This window comes from Scleropages formosus, chromosome 17, assembly GCF_900964775.1.
Source record: "Scleropages formosus chromosome 17, fSclFor1.1, whole genome shotgun sequence".
In the NCBI taxonomy this organism is placed as follows: domain Eukaryota; kingdom Metazoa; phylum Chordata; class Actinopteri; order Osteoglossiformes; family Osteoglossidae; genus Scleropages; species Scleropages formosus.
Genome location: NC_041822.1, coordinates 16,507,594 through 16,528,121, shown reverse-complemented (window position 1 = coordinate 16,528,121; position 20,528 = coordinate 16,507,594). Strand labels below are relative to the sequence as shown.

The 20,528-nt window shown below is 42.5% G+C and overlaps 1 protein-coding gene across 1 annotated transcript; it reads left to right on the top strand.

Moving 5' to 3' along the window:
• Window positions 1-299: 299 nt before the first annotated feature.
• On the top strand, window positions 300-11,886 carry ankdd1b (ankyrin repeat and death domain containing 1B). Its single transcript, XM_018758351.2, has 15 exons — window positions 300-497; window positions 2,314-2,414; window positions 2,641-2,739; window positions 3,063-3,161; window positions 3,508-3,612; window positions 4,013-4,117; window positions 5,355-5,453; window positions 5,663-5,761; window positions 6,712-6,810; window positions 6,924-7,022; window positions 7,317-7,415; window positions 9,259-9,354; window positions 10,142-10,343; window positions 10,862-10,993; window positions 11,739-11,886. Exons 1-15 carry the CDS (start codon window positions 320-322, stop codon window positions 11,792-11,794), a joined length of 1,668 nt encoding a protein of 555 aa, XP_018613867.2. The 5' UTR covers window positions 300-319; the 3' UTR covers window positions 11,795-11,886.
• Window positions 11,887-20,528: the final 8,642 nt, after the last annotated feature.

Below are 20,528 nucleotides of genomic sequence, written 5' to 3'. Positions count from 1 at the left end.
ATTTTTTCTGTAAAAAGAAGCCTTCACTATTTAATTTTTAAAGCTAATATAACATTGGTGACCAATATATTACAATCTGATTTTCACTGGTACTGCTTGTTCTGCATCCATCTCTTAATTATAAACAAAAATTCTTATGAAAAAGCATGCGTTTATTTTCTTAGATTACCATTTCTTATAAACACTTAAAGTCAATTGCTGCATGGGCCAAGGAACATGTGCAAAAGGGCGTTGGCCAACTTGTATACCTCTAGAGTCAACAAAGAACAGTGTACACTTCCTTTAACGCTGTGGTCTGGTGTGCAGGGAACTGGTCCCAATGGAGAAAGCTTTGGCTCTGAAAGACAGAATTAAGAGCCACCCCATGATGAAGAAGGAGAACCTCAACCCTAAAGTCTGGATGAATGCAGAGAATGTCAAAGGTTTTAAAGACTTTATCCTGCAGAAGGAGCCGGAGACAGAGACAGATGGGCAGAATTTTGACGATGAGAACATGTGTGAGTACTGCACTTGGCTGTGTTTGAATGGTAAACCTTGGAGAGATTGGAATGAGAAAGATTGTGAAGCCAGTGAGTTTATTAACACTTTCCAAAAGAATACCTGGCTCACAATATTGTGTTTAAAGTGCACACACGAAACCTTTTCCACTGGGGGGGGGGGACTTATTTTCCAGCCTTAAATAAGTGATACCTAAGAACTTTTACTATTATAAGTCATTGTAGGAACAAAGTATCAAAAATGTTCCCATGTTGATGGAAACACTAGGAGTGTGTGTGTGTGGAGCGCCAGTGTGTCATGACTTAAACATTAATGCGGTCCAGCAGGATGACAGTGGGCGAGGTGCGTCAAGAATTTCTGGTGTGTAACGACAGCACTGTTTGTTCAAGGCTCGTCCAACTAAAGCTCTGGACAGTTTTGCCGCTTTGGCCTTTAGTTCCTTCTACACTATGCATTTTTGTACAAAAGTGGAACTACAAGCTAAGATTTGTGTTTAGAAACAGTACTTCTTGAATACAGGTTTGATAGTATTTATCATCATTTTAGATGGTCTTATTTATCCTTTACTTGGCAGACATGAATGTTATAAATTATAACTACCAGCAGCAACACTTATTGTGTCCTACAAATTCATATGGGATACCAGCAGGTTCTTTTGAAAAAAGAAGACTTTCCTTTATCTTAATGTAAACTAACATGTATATTGAGCTCCATGTATATTTGTATTTTTTTAATGCTGTATCTGCAATGATGGTGAAAAAGTTCAAATTTGTTTCTACTTAAGAACTGTATTTAATCAACTATGTGATAGAGACAGTCCTTAATTGTTCGTATTCTTTAATCAAGATTACTTTTCAAGAAATAATTCAACTTCCTAAAATAGATTTTAAATTTGAAAAGGTGCAAAGAATTCAAGCATTGCTGTTTATATCGAGTAAACTTTTATACTTGACCAAATACATCATGTTACAGTATGTGCAGTGCAGTTTTTCTATTATATTTGTTTTTATAGCATTCTTTGCAAGGTTTGCCACAGAGCGCTTAAACTGGATACAAAACGAATGGCTTAAGGAAAAATTACTTAAGGACAAGTAATGTTCAAAGTAAGCAAATGATTTGCGTACCAGTATTATATGTAATTTTAAATCACTGGGCCATGGAGAAGAGAAACAAAAATTCTCATAGAGGGACAGAGTGATGAGAAATGGATTTCTAGGGGACCAGGGCCACAGTGGTCACCTCTCCTCCTGGCAGTGCACATACATCAACATGCACACCAACAGCGACAGCAATTTTTTCATATTTTATGGTATATGTTGTTTTCATTGCCCTTTCCATGGATCCAGATGATAAAATGTTGTCATAAATCTAACGATGTGATCTTGAGCAAATATCTAAGCTCATGTGAGGATGTATAGCATTTAAGACTGATAATAAAATCTGCCAAGCTTGGCACAACCTCCAGACAATCCATATGAACTATTCATTGCTGTACTGCTCAACACAGAAATGTTTTCAGACACCATTTTTTGTTGCCTTCATTTTAGGATGTGATAACACATGACACAACCTAAAGTCAAACCTGACCTGAAGACTCATTTTCATTACCTAAGTGAATTAGTCACCAAAATGAAGATTCAAGAGCAAATAATTCCATTTACCAATGTTTTGACTGGTTGACAAAAGTTCATTTTTTTGTTTATTCACTCATAAACACATATCATGGAGCCACACATCAAGTACTGGGTTAATCACTTGTGTTGAGTGACAGGGATCCATCAGTGAAACTACATTCATCATTTGCTTTGGTTACAGTGCTGGAAAATGAAAGGTTCTACATGGAAGCTGCAAAGAAGAATGATGTACAAACCATGAAGCTTCTTGGCAGGGGTGTCAACGTCAACGCAAAGAATGTGGTGAGTTTTCTGCTCAACCCATCAGTATCTCAGCAATTACAGTGGAAACACCCTTTTCGACCATAAGGACACAAGTGGAGGACGGAACATTCTGGAGGCACTCTATGTCTGCGGTCGCCAAGAGTCAGCATTGAGCTGAGCGTATTTAACGACAAGAGAAATGCGCAAAATGATTTTCACCACAGTACAGATGTTAAAAATAATTGTCTCTATTGTTTGGACTCAGCATAATCGAACTGCACTTCACTACGCAGCGGCTGGGAAGAATCAAGAAGCAGTTCAGCTCCTGCTTCAGAGAAGAGCTAAGTTAGACCTACAAGACAAGGTAAGAAGCGAAGCAAGAGATTCACTTATTTTACCTCTTTCTTCCCTTAGGGCCATTTCGTCCTTGTGACATTTTATAACCTTTCATGTGCTGCTGGACACAACCTTCTGTACTCCTCACATTATTATTGCTATTTCTTTAGCTGATGCTCTTGTCCAAGGTGACATACAGTCTTAGATCTGAACGACATACAAGTGTTTCATTGTTATGGCAAAACATTCATATGATGACAATGAAGAGTGAAAGGAAATGTGGAGACGCATGTCTGCCAGCTCCGCCCTGCCAGGGACAAGGGTGCGATTCACCATCATCTTCACTTACAGCATGGGGTGACAGCCACTCACCTGGCAGCCTGGTTTGGGAGTTTGTCCATCCTGAAACTTCTCATACAAGCTGGGGCTGACCACAAGATTGAGAACAAGGTAAAAAAAAATGAATAAATTAAAATTAAATTAAAACTATTAATAATATGATATCTATAATAGTTGCTTTCACACCAGATTGTTTATCCTACCAGAGATATTGCAAATACTGTATGAAGAAACCAAAGAACCATGTGCAGCTTGATCTATACCTTTAACAGCAGACTCTGATCATCATTGTGTGACCTCAGCTGTAGTATATCTGGTGTCAACTGTATGCAGTTCTATGAGAAGATTTACTGTATAATTCTACAAGAACCCTGGACAATGTAGATAACTGAAGGGTGTCTAAATTAATGTCATCAAGTATGATTTTGGTGTCCTGGTTACCTGTGTCCTGCTCCAGGAAGGAATGAACATTATGCACTGTGCTGCCATCAACAACCACACGGACATTGTGAGATACATAGTGAATGACTTGCACATGAAAGAGCTTGATAAAGAGGACGAGGTAACCAAGACTTTCTTCTTCTTCTTCTTTCCACCAGCTGCAGTTCTGTCATTAGATATAGCATGAAAAAATATATTCCTTATTAATATGCTCTCTTATTTATATGGCTGTGTCTTGATTGATGTGATTCATTGAGTACCTTGCTACTGCTTATAAAAAAGGTTCTTCTCATAGGTTTGTTCCAGTTCAAATGGTTGAAACTCTTTGCTGGCCCATGTTTAGATACATAGACCTCTATAGAAATCCAACTTTGTAAAACCTCATGTTCTGTTTTACTGCAGTACAGTGCTGTGTTGGGTGTGATGGCATGCGATGATCTGTGTGATGGTGTATGATAGTATGTGATTGTGTGTGATGGGGTACATTTGCTATCATGCGGCCTGCCCATATTGCCTCTCAGTCAGGGAAGCGAGCTTTCTGTCTGGCTGCAGAGCATGGCTGCGTGGAGATGCTGGAGCTGCTGATGGAGGAGTCATTCAACATGGCCATCATGCAGGAAGATCAGGTCAGTCCCCCCTCCCCCAGATCTCACTTTGCTGCAACTTAGAGAATTCTTACGCTCTTACATGAACAGCACCAGGGATGACCTTTGTAGCTTGGATATTATCATAGCACCCCCCCCAGCAGTGCCGCTGGAAACAGGCTCAGGAGAGAAGGTTCCAAAGAAATGCTCTTTATTGTACATGTACATGTCTTTGCATTTACATTTACATTTATTTATTTAGAAGACGCTTTTGTCCAAAGCGACGTACATCTCAGCAAAAGTACAATTTATGCATTATACTGAGAGAAGGAGACATAGCTGCAGACATGAAAGTCTCAAGCAAACCTAGTTTGTTCCCTACCACTTGCTGCACCGGGGTTCATCGTTCAAGTAGGTGCATAAGACACAGGATAGACAAATCCTGATACCCACACCATTTTTTTTTTATTTATTTTTTTTTATTAAATATTAAAGATACACAAATGAGCAGTAAAATACCAGAATAATGGCTGAGTAAAGGTTGTATCTGGGGATGCTTCTGGAGTTACGATGCGTGAACAGTTACACCGTAGATGAGCTGGAGAGATCTTGGGCGAAGTGGATCTGGAAAAGGTGGGTTTTCAGACCCTTCTTGAAAACAGAGTTTCCGCAGTTCTGAGTGACAGGAGAAGGTCATTCCACCACAACGGACCCAGAACCGAGAACCTCCGAGCTTTGCCTTTCGTAACAGGCTTGACAAAGGTGCGGCAGGCAGTACGAGAAAGGCTGTCCGAATACGCATGCGACTCCTCGGGGGCACTGTGAGCCTCACCATTCCCCACAATGGTTGGACCCCCTCGTTGGGCTCCCCAGGGTCCCTCAGTAGCAAAACCCAACACAAACAATGAGCCAGGCAATCAGAAAGAAACACTGAAAGAACACAAGAGACTATGTACAGACATAAACACTAACACTAACTATTTACACTCATTTACAACTATTAACGTTAATTTACAAGTCCCTGTCAGTGCCGTTACATTATTTTTATCTTTCAGCACTACATTTTTATTCATCTAGCTTACTGAAGCAGCTTGGACATGGAGATAAGCAGATCCGTTTAGAGTCTCCAGTCTCCCAGGTTCCCAGGTTCTGAGCTGCAATGAGATGATGAAGGGGCCTACGAAAGAGTTATTTAGGAAATTTTTTAAGAGATGCAGGAAGTCCAGATTATTTTGTAATAGCTATCTGTAACAAGATCTTCCATTCCTGGGGATGGTAGGATGGCAACACCCCGCTGCACCTTGCATCAAAGCAAGGCCACCTGGAAGTGATTCAACTCCTGCTCCAGAACTTTGACATCCGCAATGAAGTCAACAAGGTGGGCTCACAGTATGTGCGGTGTCGCCGTGGTATTTTCCTCTTTGCCTTTTGCACCTTTGCAGATGGATGAGTCTGATGGAGAAGTAAATTTGGATCCAGTACAACAGGGTAACACGAGTCATTTGTGATGCTGTGTGTATGTGTGTGTGTGTGTGTGTGTGTGTGTGTGTGTGTGCTGGTGTTCATTTGTGTGTCTCACTCCTTCAGGCTGGAGAGACGCCACTGTACCTGGCTGCGGACGGGGCTTTCGAGGACTGTGTCCAAGTGCTGCTGGAGGCTGGCTGTGACCCAAACATCGTGACGAAAGTATGCAGGACTTCCATATGTAACATTCTGAAAAGAAAATGCGAATGTGTGATGTTCCCTTGTGAGAGGGTTTCTCTTCTGAGCTCCTGTCCCCAGATTTGTGCTCTAATGACGGAAGTTGTCGTCAAAAACAAAGTTATGGTATGAATGGAATTATTTTCCCTCGATTCCCAGATAATGTGCTTGTTATGTGATTATCAGAGGAACTCAAAAAAGAAAAACAAAGTAAAAATCACCACCTGAGGATACATTTACATTTATTCATTTAGCAGACGCTTTTCTCCAAAGCAGCGTTCATCTCATAGAGAATACAACGTGTGCATTACACGAGCAGAAAGAGAGACACGGATGCAGACTCGTGATTCTTAGAGTCAGCCTGGTATCAGCTGGGTGTTTCGCTGTGTTTAATTGGGATAAGGCCAATTAAAGTATCCTGGCTGGAATCCGATGTGCAGTGGTTCTCAGCACACCCAGCTGATACCAGGTTGACTTTCTGCTAGGATCTAATTAAATTCTGCTCGACTGAGCTGCTGCTCAACAGTGTCGGTGACTGAAACAATATTAAACTGAACAGTTTAGCCAAGGGCTTAGTGTTTTAATTGTGCTATATCAATTTTTCGTGAATTCGGTTCACTAGTGTTCATGCCATCTGCCATAATCCAGTGTTGAGAACAATTACTCTAGGAGCAGTAAGTGTTTTCCTAATTTGATTTTTAGCCCCCTGCACTCGGATTTGGCTTGGTTATTGAGCGAGGCTGTCAAAATACTGCAGTCTACTGTAATAAAGCGCAAATAGTTTTGTCGCAGAAATTCTTCTTTACTTTGCTTTGGAGCCGAGATCTCAACGAGGCCGATATTTCGGCACGTACTAAATCAGCATTTAACGGAATACAGCCAAAAGCATCAAACGCACGTTTGGTTGAAATCGTAATCCTTGTTTTTGTCATCAGGTTAAAAACAGCCCCTTGCATCCTGTGTGTGAGAATGGCCACACCTCACTGGTCAAACTCCTCATTGACAACGGTGCTGATATGAACTTACAGAATCAAGTGAGAAAACCCTTAACCTCTTGTTTGTGAGTCATTGCACTGTCAGAGTTGCTTTTTTACGGAAAAATGAAACTTTTCAAACTAAAGTGTCGGCAATCCTATCTTCTTCTCAGCATCTGCTGGCCCCCTTCCACCTAGCAGTGAAGTTCTGCCACTTCCCGGTGATTCACGTACTCCTGGAGGCTGGTTGCGACGTCAACGTTACCGATGTAGTGAGTACCATCATGGTGCCTCTCAAACTAGCTGGCACAATCAGACAACTGTAAACTCCAAACTTCAATACATCCCTTTACTTCCCACTGATTCAACACTGGTGGGAAACTGAGATGTTAGATCTTTGCTTAAATGAAGCTTCTGCTGCCCCGATCCAGTATGTTCCACCCGCTTACACAGCGTTTCCTCCGCATCTCCAGTCACATCCGTGTTCTCACTCAGGACCTTCCTGCTGTGTAGCCTGACAATCTGAAAGCCTGGTAACAGGAAAGAAGTGTCTGTTTGCTCTTCAGAGGGGACAGACGGCCCTGCACATCGCGGCGGAGCTCGGCAAGGTGGACGTGGTGGAGTTGATTCTGAAAGCGGGTGCCGATCTCTCCCTGCGGGACAAGGTAACCATAACAAGTGATGCACACGCCGACGGTCCTCGCACCAAAGCGCGTCACGGGCGCCTTCTCAGCTCTGACAGCCTGTTTATAGATGAGTCCCTGCGGATGTGTGCTGTCAACATTTGTTAAATGTTAGAAGCTCGGAACTCGGAAACAATAGGGCCTGGCAACCAGAGCTGGGTGATTGACAGCATCTGTGAAAAGAACAATAAGGACAACATAACAGAGGAAACATTTAGTTTGTTCCTGCTTGAACTCGGCTCTCTGGTGTGGACAATAAGGCATGTATTACTCATGGGTAAAGAAAGGGCCATGTAAATATTTACACGAGTGGACCGGGGTAGGCGGGTGCCTGCCAGTGATATACACCTTGGTGAACGGTGGCAGCTTCAGTTTAATCTTCTGGGCTGTCAGCGCGATATATGCGGTGTGAACGAGCAACACGGATTTGGTTACATTTGTTTATTTAGCAGACACTTTTCTCCAAAGCGACTTCCAGTGAACTCCATGTAGTGTAAGCAGGCCACACACCTTGTTCACCATGGTGACTTACACTGCTAGATACACTATTTACACTGGCTCACTCATCCATACATCAGTGAAATACACTCTCTCTGTGTCACTCACACACTATGGGGGAACCTGAACAGCATGTCTTTGGACTGTGGGAGGAAACCAGAGCACCTGGAAGAAACCCACACAGACACGTGAAGAACATGCAAACTCCACACAGACTGAGCGGGGATCAAATCCATGTCCTCACACACCACTCAGGCGCTGTGAGACAGCAGCACTACTCGCTGTACCACCGAGCCACCTTTCAATAACACTGTAAGAAAGGATCACGTAGCACTTAGCTGCGTTTCCAATTCACACAGATAAAACACGACCCACGTTTGGAACATCTTCTCTGTGGTGTAGCTCTGGGCCCCAAAACCTTCAGTTTCATTGTCTTTGATTGCACGCTCAAGACGAACCCGCGGCACAAGGACAGAGAGCCAGTTCTGCGTCCTGCAAGAAAGCATAGAAAGAACAAGGACTGCGCAGGCTGTGTTCCCCTGTCTGAACCCACCGCAGGCCCCAACGCACGTAGGCCCGTCAGAAGCAGGGCTTTAAAGGATCACTTCGAGATCTTCCCCTGAATGTTAATGCTGGCTGTGGCTTCCCGTCACTGTAGACATTCTTAAGACACTATAAAAACTATTCTGAAAAAGAAACCATCGGAAGTTTATTGAAAACAACAGTAAGAGCTTCATCCCGGACAAAAAGGTATTCCCTTTTTGTTCGTGACCCCCAGTGGACAGAACTGTATCAACAGTGTGTAGAACATAGCAGACCTTTGTCTCTCTATTCATCCATCTGGATATTATTATGAACCAGTACAGCACTTTGCTGACATTAGTATTACTGTGAATACCAAGATACCTTTTTTTCATGAAGCTCCTTACAATTATTTACCCATTTATACACCTTTACAATTAGACACCTGTTTTATCTGGTAATGCACAGTACTGTTTTTACTGTGCGAGTTCAGGGTAAGTGCCTTGATCAAGGGCACAGGGATGTAAATCTGTGTTCTATCTATTTTAATGAACAGGCACAGGTTGGCTATTATTTTATCATAATATTTGAGAGTAATCAGTGCTCTGAAACCACTTTCAGTCATGGCGTCAGGTCTGGGAGTGTAACAGTTTGTTCACATACTTTTACTGAAAGCCTGCAAGACAATGTAAGTGTATTAGAAACGCACCTCTTGTATCCAGTCCCAAAATGTGTCATTTTTACTGCGGAATCAGGGCTGTGTGAGCCGGGGGCTGTGTGTCTGAATGGCTCATCCTTTGCGCAGCAAGGCAAGACACCGCTGGGTGTGGCAGCGAGGGGGAACATGGTGATTATTGTGGACATGATCATCAAAGCAGAAAGATACTTTGCATGGAGAAAGGTGAGCAAACGGAGCGACACACACTGAACACAGCGCACTGGAAAGATGCGTGGTCTTGCACAATACTGCAGGGCAAGAAAACCAAAGACAATAAAAAAGCTGTCTTAACTTTAGACTTATTTTAAACATCAGTCATGTGCAGCTGCAGCGCATTTTTCGACAGGAAGAGCTGCAGCAAACAGAAGGCATTAGTGATCTCTTCTGATCTGGATAAAGCCTCTGTCTATCATTGCAATTCATGTTATGTTTCCTGTACGGATTTTTGAATTACTAATCGTATGCAAATATCTGACTACGTAGCTGCAAATGATGACAGAATTTTTCTGAATTTTGAAAACGTCATGGAAACGATGACGGCGATTCAGATTAACCCAAGCCTGAGCCTGTCTGGGACAGAACTCCTTCTGAGTTCCTGCAGCCCAGCTTTGTTGGTTTCGATCCAGTATCATTCTTTGTTTTTACAATTAGTGCTACACTGTGTTCACAGAATCACCAGTGTCTGCCTGATACAAGTCATTGCAGTGTTTTCATTGTTTTTTATGTTGCGGCACTTTGGTTGAGAACATAGCCCATGGTACAGTGTCATCTCTACGGTTCAGTCGGTGGGGTTGCATTGTAACCCAGTAGCTGTTTTGTCATAGAGTCCCTTAGCACCGGTTACTGTTAAACCAGCATGTTTTCAAGTATGGTCATTTGTTTTTTCTGCCTGTCTCTTCTACTTGCCTGTACTCGACTGCAGGCTGCATGTCCTTTCTCCGGAAGTGACTAGATTTGATTACCCTTTCAGGCCAATGTAGAATGTAATGAAACCCTTCACAACGAATCTCCGCTGACATTTAAATTAGACCACAGAGCAGAGACCAAGCAGGTCCGTTCCACCATCTGGAACCTGGCCTACAACCTCTTCAAGGCCAATGACTGGAAGAAAGTGGCCCATCACTGGGCGTTTACCGAAGCACAGGTGGCCGCCATCGAGGAGCAATGGACAGGTGACATGTCTTGACCTCTGGTTGCATGCTGCCCCCCACCATCTCCCTTGTTCTTTCAGTCTGAAATCCTTCACTCTGGACAGATGCATTTCAAATTCATTGTGAGGAGCTGTACAAAAAGCAGCAGCTGCCTTTTCGCTCAGACATTAGGATGGATAGCCCTGTTTGCTTTACCCAACGTTCCTCATTCAGACATTTTGCCATGGAGCTCATTTCAAAACGTGCCACAGAGGTGGGATCTCCATCGATCATCAAGTGCAGCAGGACAGTTAAATGTCCCCTGGAAGGAATGCCACTATCTCTGTCATTCGTCTTTTCTTACGCTCATATTCTCGTTTTTTTTTTTGGGCGGGATGGATGACTCCAAAGTATAGAACTCTATAAAACAGGATTTGGAGGGGTGCAGAGACATGTCAGGCAGGCATAAGACAAATACCATCGTGGTTTCGGTTTCTCCAGGTTTGATTTAGCTGGAATGCTGCATGTTCATTCTACGTGATTCTTACCCATGTTCTCAGGCCTCAAAAGCTATCAGGAACATGGAAACAGACTCATGCTGATCTGGCTCCACGGAGTATGCACTGCAGGCAAGAATGCTGCCAAAGAGCTTCACGAGAGCCTGCTTTCCACAGGGTTCACCAGTGTTGCAGGTGAATGTTACAGCCAATACTTATCCTGTAATGCTGGGATATATGTGGGTTCAGTCTCCTTGTATGGGCTGTGATGGACTGGCATCCTGTCCAGGGTGTTCCTTGCGTTTCCAGGATAGGCTCTGGACCATCATAACTCAGCACTAGATAGGTGGTTGCTAAAAATGAATGACTTGATCTTCAACATTATCACTGCTCATTGCCTTAATTACATGTATTCATTTAGCTGACACTTTTCTCCAAAGCGACTTACAGTGTTAAACTACTTATAGTTATTTACCCATTATACAGCTGGGTAATTTTACTGGAGCAATTTAGGGTAAGTACCTTACTCAAGGGTACTACAGCAGGAGGTGAGATTCAGCTCTATGACCTTTGGATCCAAAGACAGCAGCTCTAATCACTACACAACCAGCTGTCCCCTGTTAATTCAGTTGCACTTGCTTGTTTTGAGGTAACAGCACTGTGTTCGATAGGAAACTGAAGGACATGGAGAGCTGCACAAATTATAGATTCATGATGTGGAGTAACCTGTTCAAATTTCCCCATACCGATTCTTGAAATAACAGCCTTACCAAAATAATTAAAATGCCATTTTTGAGACAGTTTGTATATTTTACATTCCAAGGTGAAAACCTGGGCTCACTGAAATTTGACCTGTATATATAAGCTATTTGTATTTCTTCTCAAATTGGGTTGATTCAGACTCACGTATTTATCTTATATTTGTTGTTTGTTTTTTCAGACAAAATAAGAGCAGATGCAAGTGGCAAGGAGGCAAAGAAATGTTCTGTTTCATGATGGACTCACAATACAACAGTATAAATCAACATATGAAACAATGTGAAACTGAATATTTCTGGTGCTGCAATAAAATTTGTTTTTCAGGGAAAATCTCTGGCCACCTCTAAGTACGCTGCTTTTGTGTATATGTAGATGAAAAATCTTTATTTGAATTGAAAACCCAGAATCTAATTGTACCTTGTCTGATTTATGATGAAATCTTGAGGGGAAAACTATGATTTGGATCCATAGTGGATAAGGTGTCACCAAGAGATGTTTTATAAGTTGTCATGTTTTAAATTGATCTCATACATGGCATAATAGCTTCTGATGAAATTTTACTGATCAGTTTAATTAATTAAAAGTACTAAATACAATTATTATCCTGAACAGTGAATACATTAATCAGGCCACACAATAAACAGAACTATGGATGCTCTACCCTGACAGCAAGCAACAGGAACCTTTAAAGGTCTCGGTTTATAACCTGTGGTCCAGTAGCTGGACCGTGAGATTCAGCAGGATGGGACCTGGACTGACATTTTTCTTGCTGTTTTTCTTCTGCCAAAATTTGGAACCTCGGTGGATGAGGAAACCTTCAGAAAGGCAGTCATTACCTAGACCCCTAAAAAGAATATCAATGACATCATTTTATGTTTATCACAAAAATGTCAGTGTAATTTATTTAGTTCAGCTTGGTTTCAGGTATCAGGTTAACTGGAGTATTTTTATTTTTATTATTAGTTGTAGATTGACTGAGAATGACTTAAGTCATTTTTTAATCTAGAATGCCCAAGAGGTGTGGGCAGCCACTGGCACTGAGGCTTTTTCTTCCTTGACTTTCGGTTGGGAGTTTTTTGTTTCTTCCTTCCATGGCCAATAGACAAATTTATAGCTTGAATAACTGCATGGATTATATATTACACTAGTATATAGTCAACTGTCTTATTTGTTTCTTTGTCTTAAGCCTTTGTTGAGCGCTTTATGTCACTATGTGAGAAGAGTGCTCTCTAAAAATAAATTGAATCTAATACGGTGATCAGACACACCTGCCTGTGAAAGAATGCTTTACCTCGTGTCTATTCTGCAAGGTGTGACACATGCAAGCCAGGCAAGGTGATCTAGGTTATCCATATCCGGATTTAGAAGGGCAAACAATCTGGATTTGTCTTCTTTTAAGAAATTTCAGCAGTTTCACTAAATGTCAGCTCTGATAGTTGCACAGGTTACGGAAAGACATACTGCATCTTCACTTCTAAAGATACCAAGCCTGACTCTACGAACCTGCTTAATTGCATATACTGTCTGGAACTGTTTATCCCAAGCAGGGTCATGGCGAGCCGGAGCCTAACCCGGCAACACAGGGTGTAAGGCTGGAGGAGGAGGGGACATACCCAGGACGGGACACCAGTCCGTCGCAAGGTACCCCAAGCAGGACTCAAAACTCAGACCCACCAGAGAGCAGGACCCAGCCAAATCCGCTGCACCCCCATGCCCCTTTGCTTAATTACTTGAATGCAATCTTTTACCTTTCCATTAGCTTGTCTTGTTCTTTATATAAGAATTATATAGCCCACGGAGATGAAACCTTCCACTACCAGACTCATATTACTGTGGCGCATTCATCTGCAGAGATGTTATCGTTCATGGACATCTGACGCACTGACCCAACACAACTTAAAATTATTGACCTGTTCATACGGTAAGGTATTCTTATTGGAGTAAATTTAGCGTAAGTATCTTGCTCAGTATCACTGCAGTAGGACCAGGTTTCAAACCAACAACCCTTAGGTTACAAGAAGGCCCCTAACAACAATGCCAAAATACATTAAAACTTTTTTTTGCATTTTCAGGATGGTTAATTATTGTCCTCTATGCCTAACAGCCTTATGGTACAGAAAATACTGTACTTATATATAAACAGTATGTATGATTATGTCACGTGGAACACGGAGCCAGGACGGCTGAACCCAAGTGCAGCGTTGTTCGTCTGAAGTTGAGGGAAGAGGCAAGTTCTCAAAACCAGGGACAGGTGAAGGGTCGGTCGATCGGCGAACAGGACAGGGACTAAAATCCATGGACGTGGTCAGAAAACGAAGCAAGGAGTCAAAAAACTGGAGATCGTGAACAGAGAATGGAGTAAGTGTATGTGCGAAGTAACGCAAGGAAGGGCGGTTGTCCCAAACGAGATTCCGCAACGGTACGGGAGCTGAAGAGGGTCTTTATAGGGTGAGCAATTACTCAGGAGCTAGTGCAGAGTCAGGTGTTGTCGCTTGTGTTGTGGGCGTGGACGTGACAGTTTAACTCTAAGGTGTCTTTGAGCCTCTATCTTGTGGCAGCAAAGTAGATGGTGTGTGAAGCGTGTAGAAAGAGAAAAGCATTATTTCTCATCTTTAATGTGAAAAAACAGAAGCTGTATTAGTGGAGTGGTAGTAATGTGATCTCGTGGTGCAATAAATAGTGCTACTGCCTTACGGCACCCGGTCTGTGTGACTGGATGTGGGTTCAGTCCCTACTGAGTTTGTTTGGAGTTTGCAAAGTCCAACGATGTGTTTCGTGTTGGTTGGTGACACTAAGATGCCCGTACTGTGTATGTGTGTGTGTGTATACAGTATGTGTGTTAAACGCTCTGCCGTAAAATTGAGTTAATGAGTGGTGGGAGTTTACTGTATCTAGCACTGTAAATCACCATGGTGTTAGCTAAATATTGCATTTCATACTTTGAAGTAAAGCATCTGCTGAATGAATAAATATAAATTACGTGGGGCACATCCACCTATGGACTGGAAAAACAGGATAAAAGTGGTTTATTCATTTACATGCACACACACACACACACACACACACACACACACATTTTCAGAACCGCTTGTCCCATACGGGGTCACGGGGAACCGGAGCCCAACCCGGCAACTCAGGGCGTAAGGCTGGAGGGGGAGGGGACACACCCAGGACGGGACGCCAGTCCGTCGCAAGGCACCCCAAGCGGGACTCGAACCCCAGACCCACCGGAGAGCAGGACTGTGGTCCAACCCACTGCACCACCGCACCCCCATTTACATGCATTTACATTTATTTGTTTAGTTGTCGTTTTTCTACAAAGACACTTACAACGTTAAGGTGCTTTACAGTTATTTGCCCATTTACGCAGCCGGCTAGTTTTTGTGTAGCAATTTAGGTTAAGGACCTTGCTCAAGGGCACAACAGCTGGACGTGGAACCATTCACCAGATCTTACTCCGTAAGTATAATCTCTCCGTTGCTGTAGCACTGAGGTTGGTGTTATGCGGACACAAATGTAGAGCGGCTCTCAGCTGAGGTAGAAAATAGGCCAAAAGGCTGGAGTAAGGCCTCTTACGTAGGGTAGGGAGATGTGTGGTAACATGAGCACAAGCCAAACAGTTAGCGGCAGAGCAGAATATTGCATCCCAGAAAACCCATCCAGGAGAAATCACACACACACTGGCTGAAACCGCTTGTCCCAAGCAGGGTCGTGGCGAACCGGAGCCTAACCCAGCAACACAAAGCAGAAGGCTAGAGGGGGAGGGGACACACCCAGGACGGGACGCCAGTCCATCCAAGCAGGACTCGAACCCCAGACCCACCAGACAGCATGACCTGGCCAAACCCACTGCGCCCCCCAGGAGAAATCACTTCTTCTTAATATTGTTTATTATAAGGCTGTAAATATTAATGAAAATCACATTTGCTAGTCTAATATTATTTTTTTGTAACACAAATATGGACTAGTTAGATTTACTTTTTTTTTTTCCACTGCATCAAATGTTGTCTCAGACAGCTGAACACACCAAGCTCTAACAAAAGGAAATCAAATAAATATTTTTCCCAGGGTCCGTATTTAAAGGCTCTTCATTAAATATGTAAAATTTTAGGACATGAACCTGATTCCCCAGGCTGGGGGCCTGAATTAAAGGTGACAACCACTGGAAAGACACTACATCCTTTCACATTCTGTGGAACTCCCTTCAGTTCCTGAATAACAAAAATTCACATGTTATTCCAAGAATGGAAGGAGATTCCAAGAACAGGACAGCCAGTGGCCAGCAGCCCAGTCAGTCCTGATCACACAATTTCTCATACCTCCCATAGCAGAGTGGTTACACCCCCTGTCTCTAGGCTCATAGGTACCAGCTTTGATTCCCGACCCCTGCTGTAGTTCCCTTCGGCAAAGTACTTTCCCTAAATCACTCTGGTGTAAAGAATGCTGATTTTATAAATGGGCAAATAACTGTAAGTTGATCTGGGAGAAAACATCAGTTAAATTAATACATTTTTTTAAAAAATCCATGCCGTCCTAAAGCTGCAGAGCCATGAAAACAGTCCTCCGCCCCTTCCATTAATAGCTTAAACAAGGTGTTCCACAATAAATGTCCTTCTATGTATATGACACGTTTTACTCTGATATGTGTTGCAGTATATTTCTCTCCATGTGGGTCAGAGCTCTTGAAAGCTGGAAATATAGTCACCCTCCTCGCAGTTTCCTCAATCTTGTTGAAAAACAGTGTGATTTCACACTCCTGTCCAGCACTTGCCTATCCTTCAGGGCAGCATTAACCCAGTACTGTTCTCAAATTAACTTCTTATTCCCAATTTTTCCCCACCTTTTGTTTGTTGAAGTGAACAACATTTTCTTAACTGGTTGAGTCAGACACATCATAGTTACAGTAATACTAAATCCCTTTTTAATTTCACATCAACCAAAATAAGTGTGCCGTTAGTGGGCAGCACAGCAAGTAGTGCTGCAGTCTCTTAGGATCTGGGTGGTGCGAGAGGATGTGGGTTTGATCCCCACTCAGTCCGTGTGGAGTGTGCATTTCCTCTGGGGGCTCTGGTTTCCTCCCACAGTCCAAACACACGCTGTTCAGGTAGGCTGGTGGTGGCTCTAAGTCACCCACGGTGTGTGAGTGAAAAAGAGTGTGTTTCACTGATGTATGGATGGGTGATGCAGTGTAAGTCACCTTGATGAATAAGGTGTGAGCTGATAACACTACACAGCGTTCATTGGAAATCACTTTGGAGAAAAGTGTCTCGTAAATGAAGTAATGTTTGCAGAAAACAAATCATTTTTCATTATAACATGCTTAAATGCCTTGCCCAAGAAGTGATTGCCAGTGTACTGTAACTTACGTGACCCCTATAATGAATGAAAATGAACGCGTTGATGGAAACAAGGCTTTTATCATGTGGACAAAGATGACAACGACACCCTATAGTGGACGTTGTTCCAGCCCTGCGGAAGCACACTTTGTCAGCGTTGCTTCTTACGTTTCCAGTCGGTGGCACTGTTGAGCAGCTCCATCCAACTCTCTCCCCATCCATCAAACTCATCTAGTTTGACCAGAGTGTCACCCCAGAGATTATTAATATTTTCAGCTATGCTGATTTACTGAACATCTGAAAAAAAACCCCACACTTTAATTTAAGAAAAAAACAAAAAAAAACAGCAACACCCACGCAATCTTCTCTCCGTGCTGTTTGCCTCTTTGTTTGCAGTTGTGGAAATGCAGAGAAAAAAAGCAATGGCTGCACCCTGTCAGCTCCACAGCAGCCGGGAATGAGGAACTGTGCGCGCGTGCAGTTTTCCTAAACACACCCATACGGAAGGTCTGTTCACCAAGCATCCTGCGCACGGAGCTGAACCGAACAGAAATCCACAGCAGCAGTAGACTCACATGGGGGGGGGAAAGACACCAACATCATTAGGATAGGCTGCGAGGGGAAGTAGCCGTGCAATACTGTATGCACAAAGAGGGGTACTCCAGTACAAAACTATATGAACCTGAACACTGAGGAACGCAGCAGAAATGCACAGGTAGATAAATGCATGGGAAGCGTAGGCATTGCAACGTCCATTAGTATGTGTACATCCACTGTGCCGTTCCGTTTGTAGCTGGGCATCTAATGTGTATCAGTTGTGGTGACACTTGAGTGTATCCCTGATGAGGCCTGAAGATGACAACAATAACTCTGCCTTCCTGGTAATTACTGGATATTAAACCAGTAATATAAGATCTTTACACACGAATACACCTCCGCTGTACAAAGAAATTACATACAATTCAAATATCAGCTGCAATGGACTGGTGCCCCATCCGGGGTGTCCCATTTGGTCATGTACACCCTCCAGGATCTTGACTAAGACAAGTGGTTAATGAAAAAAGGATGAATGGATTAAACATAAGAATATGCAAACATCATATAAAATGGCTTGGGATCTGTATATGTGCAAAATATGAAATTATGGATGTAAAGACGTAATGCAAATGAGAATATGTAAGAAAGTAGGTACAGCCTCCCCTACGATGCAAATGTAAGCTGCAGCGTGTACTACAATGCAGACCTGAGTTTGATTGCCTACTGTACCGTGGTACTCAGGTCTAGTTAGGTCGAATTATTTCACTAGGTGAGTGAAAATGTTGAACATGCAGTTCAGGAATCCACGCGTCGTTTGTGTTTTTTGTCATTGGTGTTATTTGTAACTGTCAAGCTTTAAAAATTAGTTTGACAGCAAAAGTCAAGACAGAAAATTGCACTTTGTTTTTAATGGTGACATTTTGGATTTGATTTACATCTGTAGATTAATTCAGATGTCATATGTCATGAAAAGACAAATGTCAGATAAGATGGAAGAAATCCTCACAGTAATCACACACACACACACACACACACACACACACACACACACACACATTGTCTGAAGCCGCTTGACCTGAGTGGGGTTGCAACGAGCCGGAGCCTAGCCTGGCAGCGCAGAGTGCAGGGCTGAAGGGGAAGGGACATACCCAGGATGGGATGCCAGTCTGTCGCAAGACACCCCAAGCAGGACTCAAACCCTAGACCCACCAGAGAGCTGGATCCAGCTAAACCCACTGCGCCACCACGCCCCCCCCGACAGTAATCATATAATGAAAAAATGAATACATCAGTCCATGTAAGATCTGTCAGCCTTTTGTTGGATAGGAAAAATAACAGTTCATTCATACTTTTTAAATCAATTGGGGTTACCTGGAGAAAATGTGGCTGCAAGCTGGATTACTTCATTTTCAGTAATAGTTAAAATTCACGGTTTCTTCGCCTGCAGTGGATGCAGGTGACAGTCTCGCAAGGTTTTTGCAGATGGATTTCATTTTAGCTATTAATCACAATATCCTTCCCAACTGGGTCTAGCTAAAGTTACATTTATAAACATGGAAAAGGTGAGAAATGGTTCATGTTTCGGTCATGTACAGTCATAATTCAAATGAGAAAAACACACCTTTTTGAAATGAATAATATGTGGTTGAAGGCCTGTCATCATAATGGATCATATGAGAATCATGACCATTTTACCAACAAGATGGATCTGATCATCTAGACCAAGACCAACTTGAAAAAAATCCTGTTGAGATTACGTGGAAACCAATAATCCATCGAGGCACAGAGAAACACTTCCTTAGGCTTTAAAAGTAAAAGTTACGACAATAATTCCACAACAAAGTCTGATTATACACTTAAACATGCATTTTTACCATTAAAGCTAGAAAGTAATAAAAAACATATAACTTGCCTAACAGCATAAATCCATAGTATTCTTTATTTTTTAGTAGTCCTAACAGCTGCACTGTTCCATTTTGTATTGGTTTCTTTTTCTCCTTTTGTTTGTGATTGGGAGTTTTTGTTTTCCTCTCCACTGTTGCCAGCTGCTTTCCTCTATTGGAAATTAAATCTTATATCTGTAATTCAGTAACCTTCTTTTGCATTACAACCTTGTTCAGTGCTGCATGTCAAACTGGTGAGAAGGGCTCTGTATAAAAAAATAAAGTTGACTGAACTGAGTCAAATTCATTTTAATTTAAAACCACTTAAGGAATCAATAGAAACAAACACGGGGAGTCACATCAGTTAGGGGTTTGGACTGGTAATCTGAAAGTTGCTGGTTTGAATCACAGTCCCTGCTACTGTTATAATACTCTCGAACAAAGCACGTACTCCAGAGACAGGGGTAAGGTAAATGAAATGGGAAAAGTAAATGATTAAATGATTAAAAAAATGATAAATGATGATTGCCAAAATGGATTGGAATTGTCATAAGGAGAATGTGAATAGATGGTAAATCACATAAAATAATGAAAGGGGTTTTTTATTCAAAATGAGGGATTTAGAGCACCAGGAAAGAGAAGGGTACTTCTACTTATGACAGCTTTTAGGTGCCAAAGATATGGACTTTAGTTTTGGCAGAGCCCTGAATGGTGGCAAACAGTATCCTGGCTTGAGTGCAGTCTACCACAAGGGAACAGAGTCTAATGGATTGTGATTATATATTCTGGAACAGACTGAACCTCTTATAGCCTTCGAGTAGAGGATGTGAGCTGAATGAGAAGCGGGAAGCTGGACCGAGTCCACAGCATGCCAACATCCCCGGGCAGGCTGCTTGGTTTCGCTGGCAGTGAGTAAAAAAAAAAAGGCTTTAATCCACAATCCACCGGTGCACTTTCAGAAGGACAAACCCAAAGAAGCCTCGCAGGGGTGAGCAGAATATTCTGCAGCCTGTCTGACAACACCTGTTATCGTGCAACTGACCTGTCTGCAAAAAGATGTTCATACACTAGTAACGCCAAACTTTAAACCTACTAAGTTCATTACTGTTTGCCCTACGGGACATTAAAGGGCTGAATTTTTGGAAATTCAGGAATGCAATTGAAAAACACAATCATGGCCAGAAATTAGACCAGTTTACCTGAAATGTGAAACAT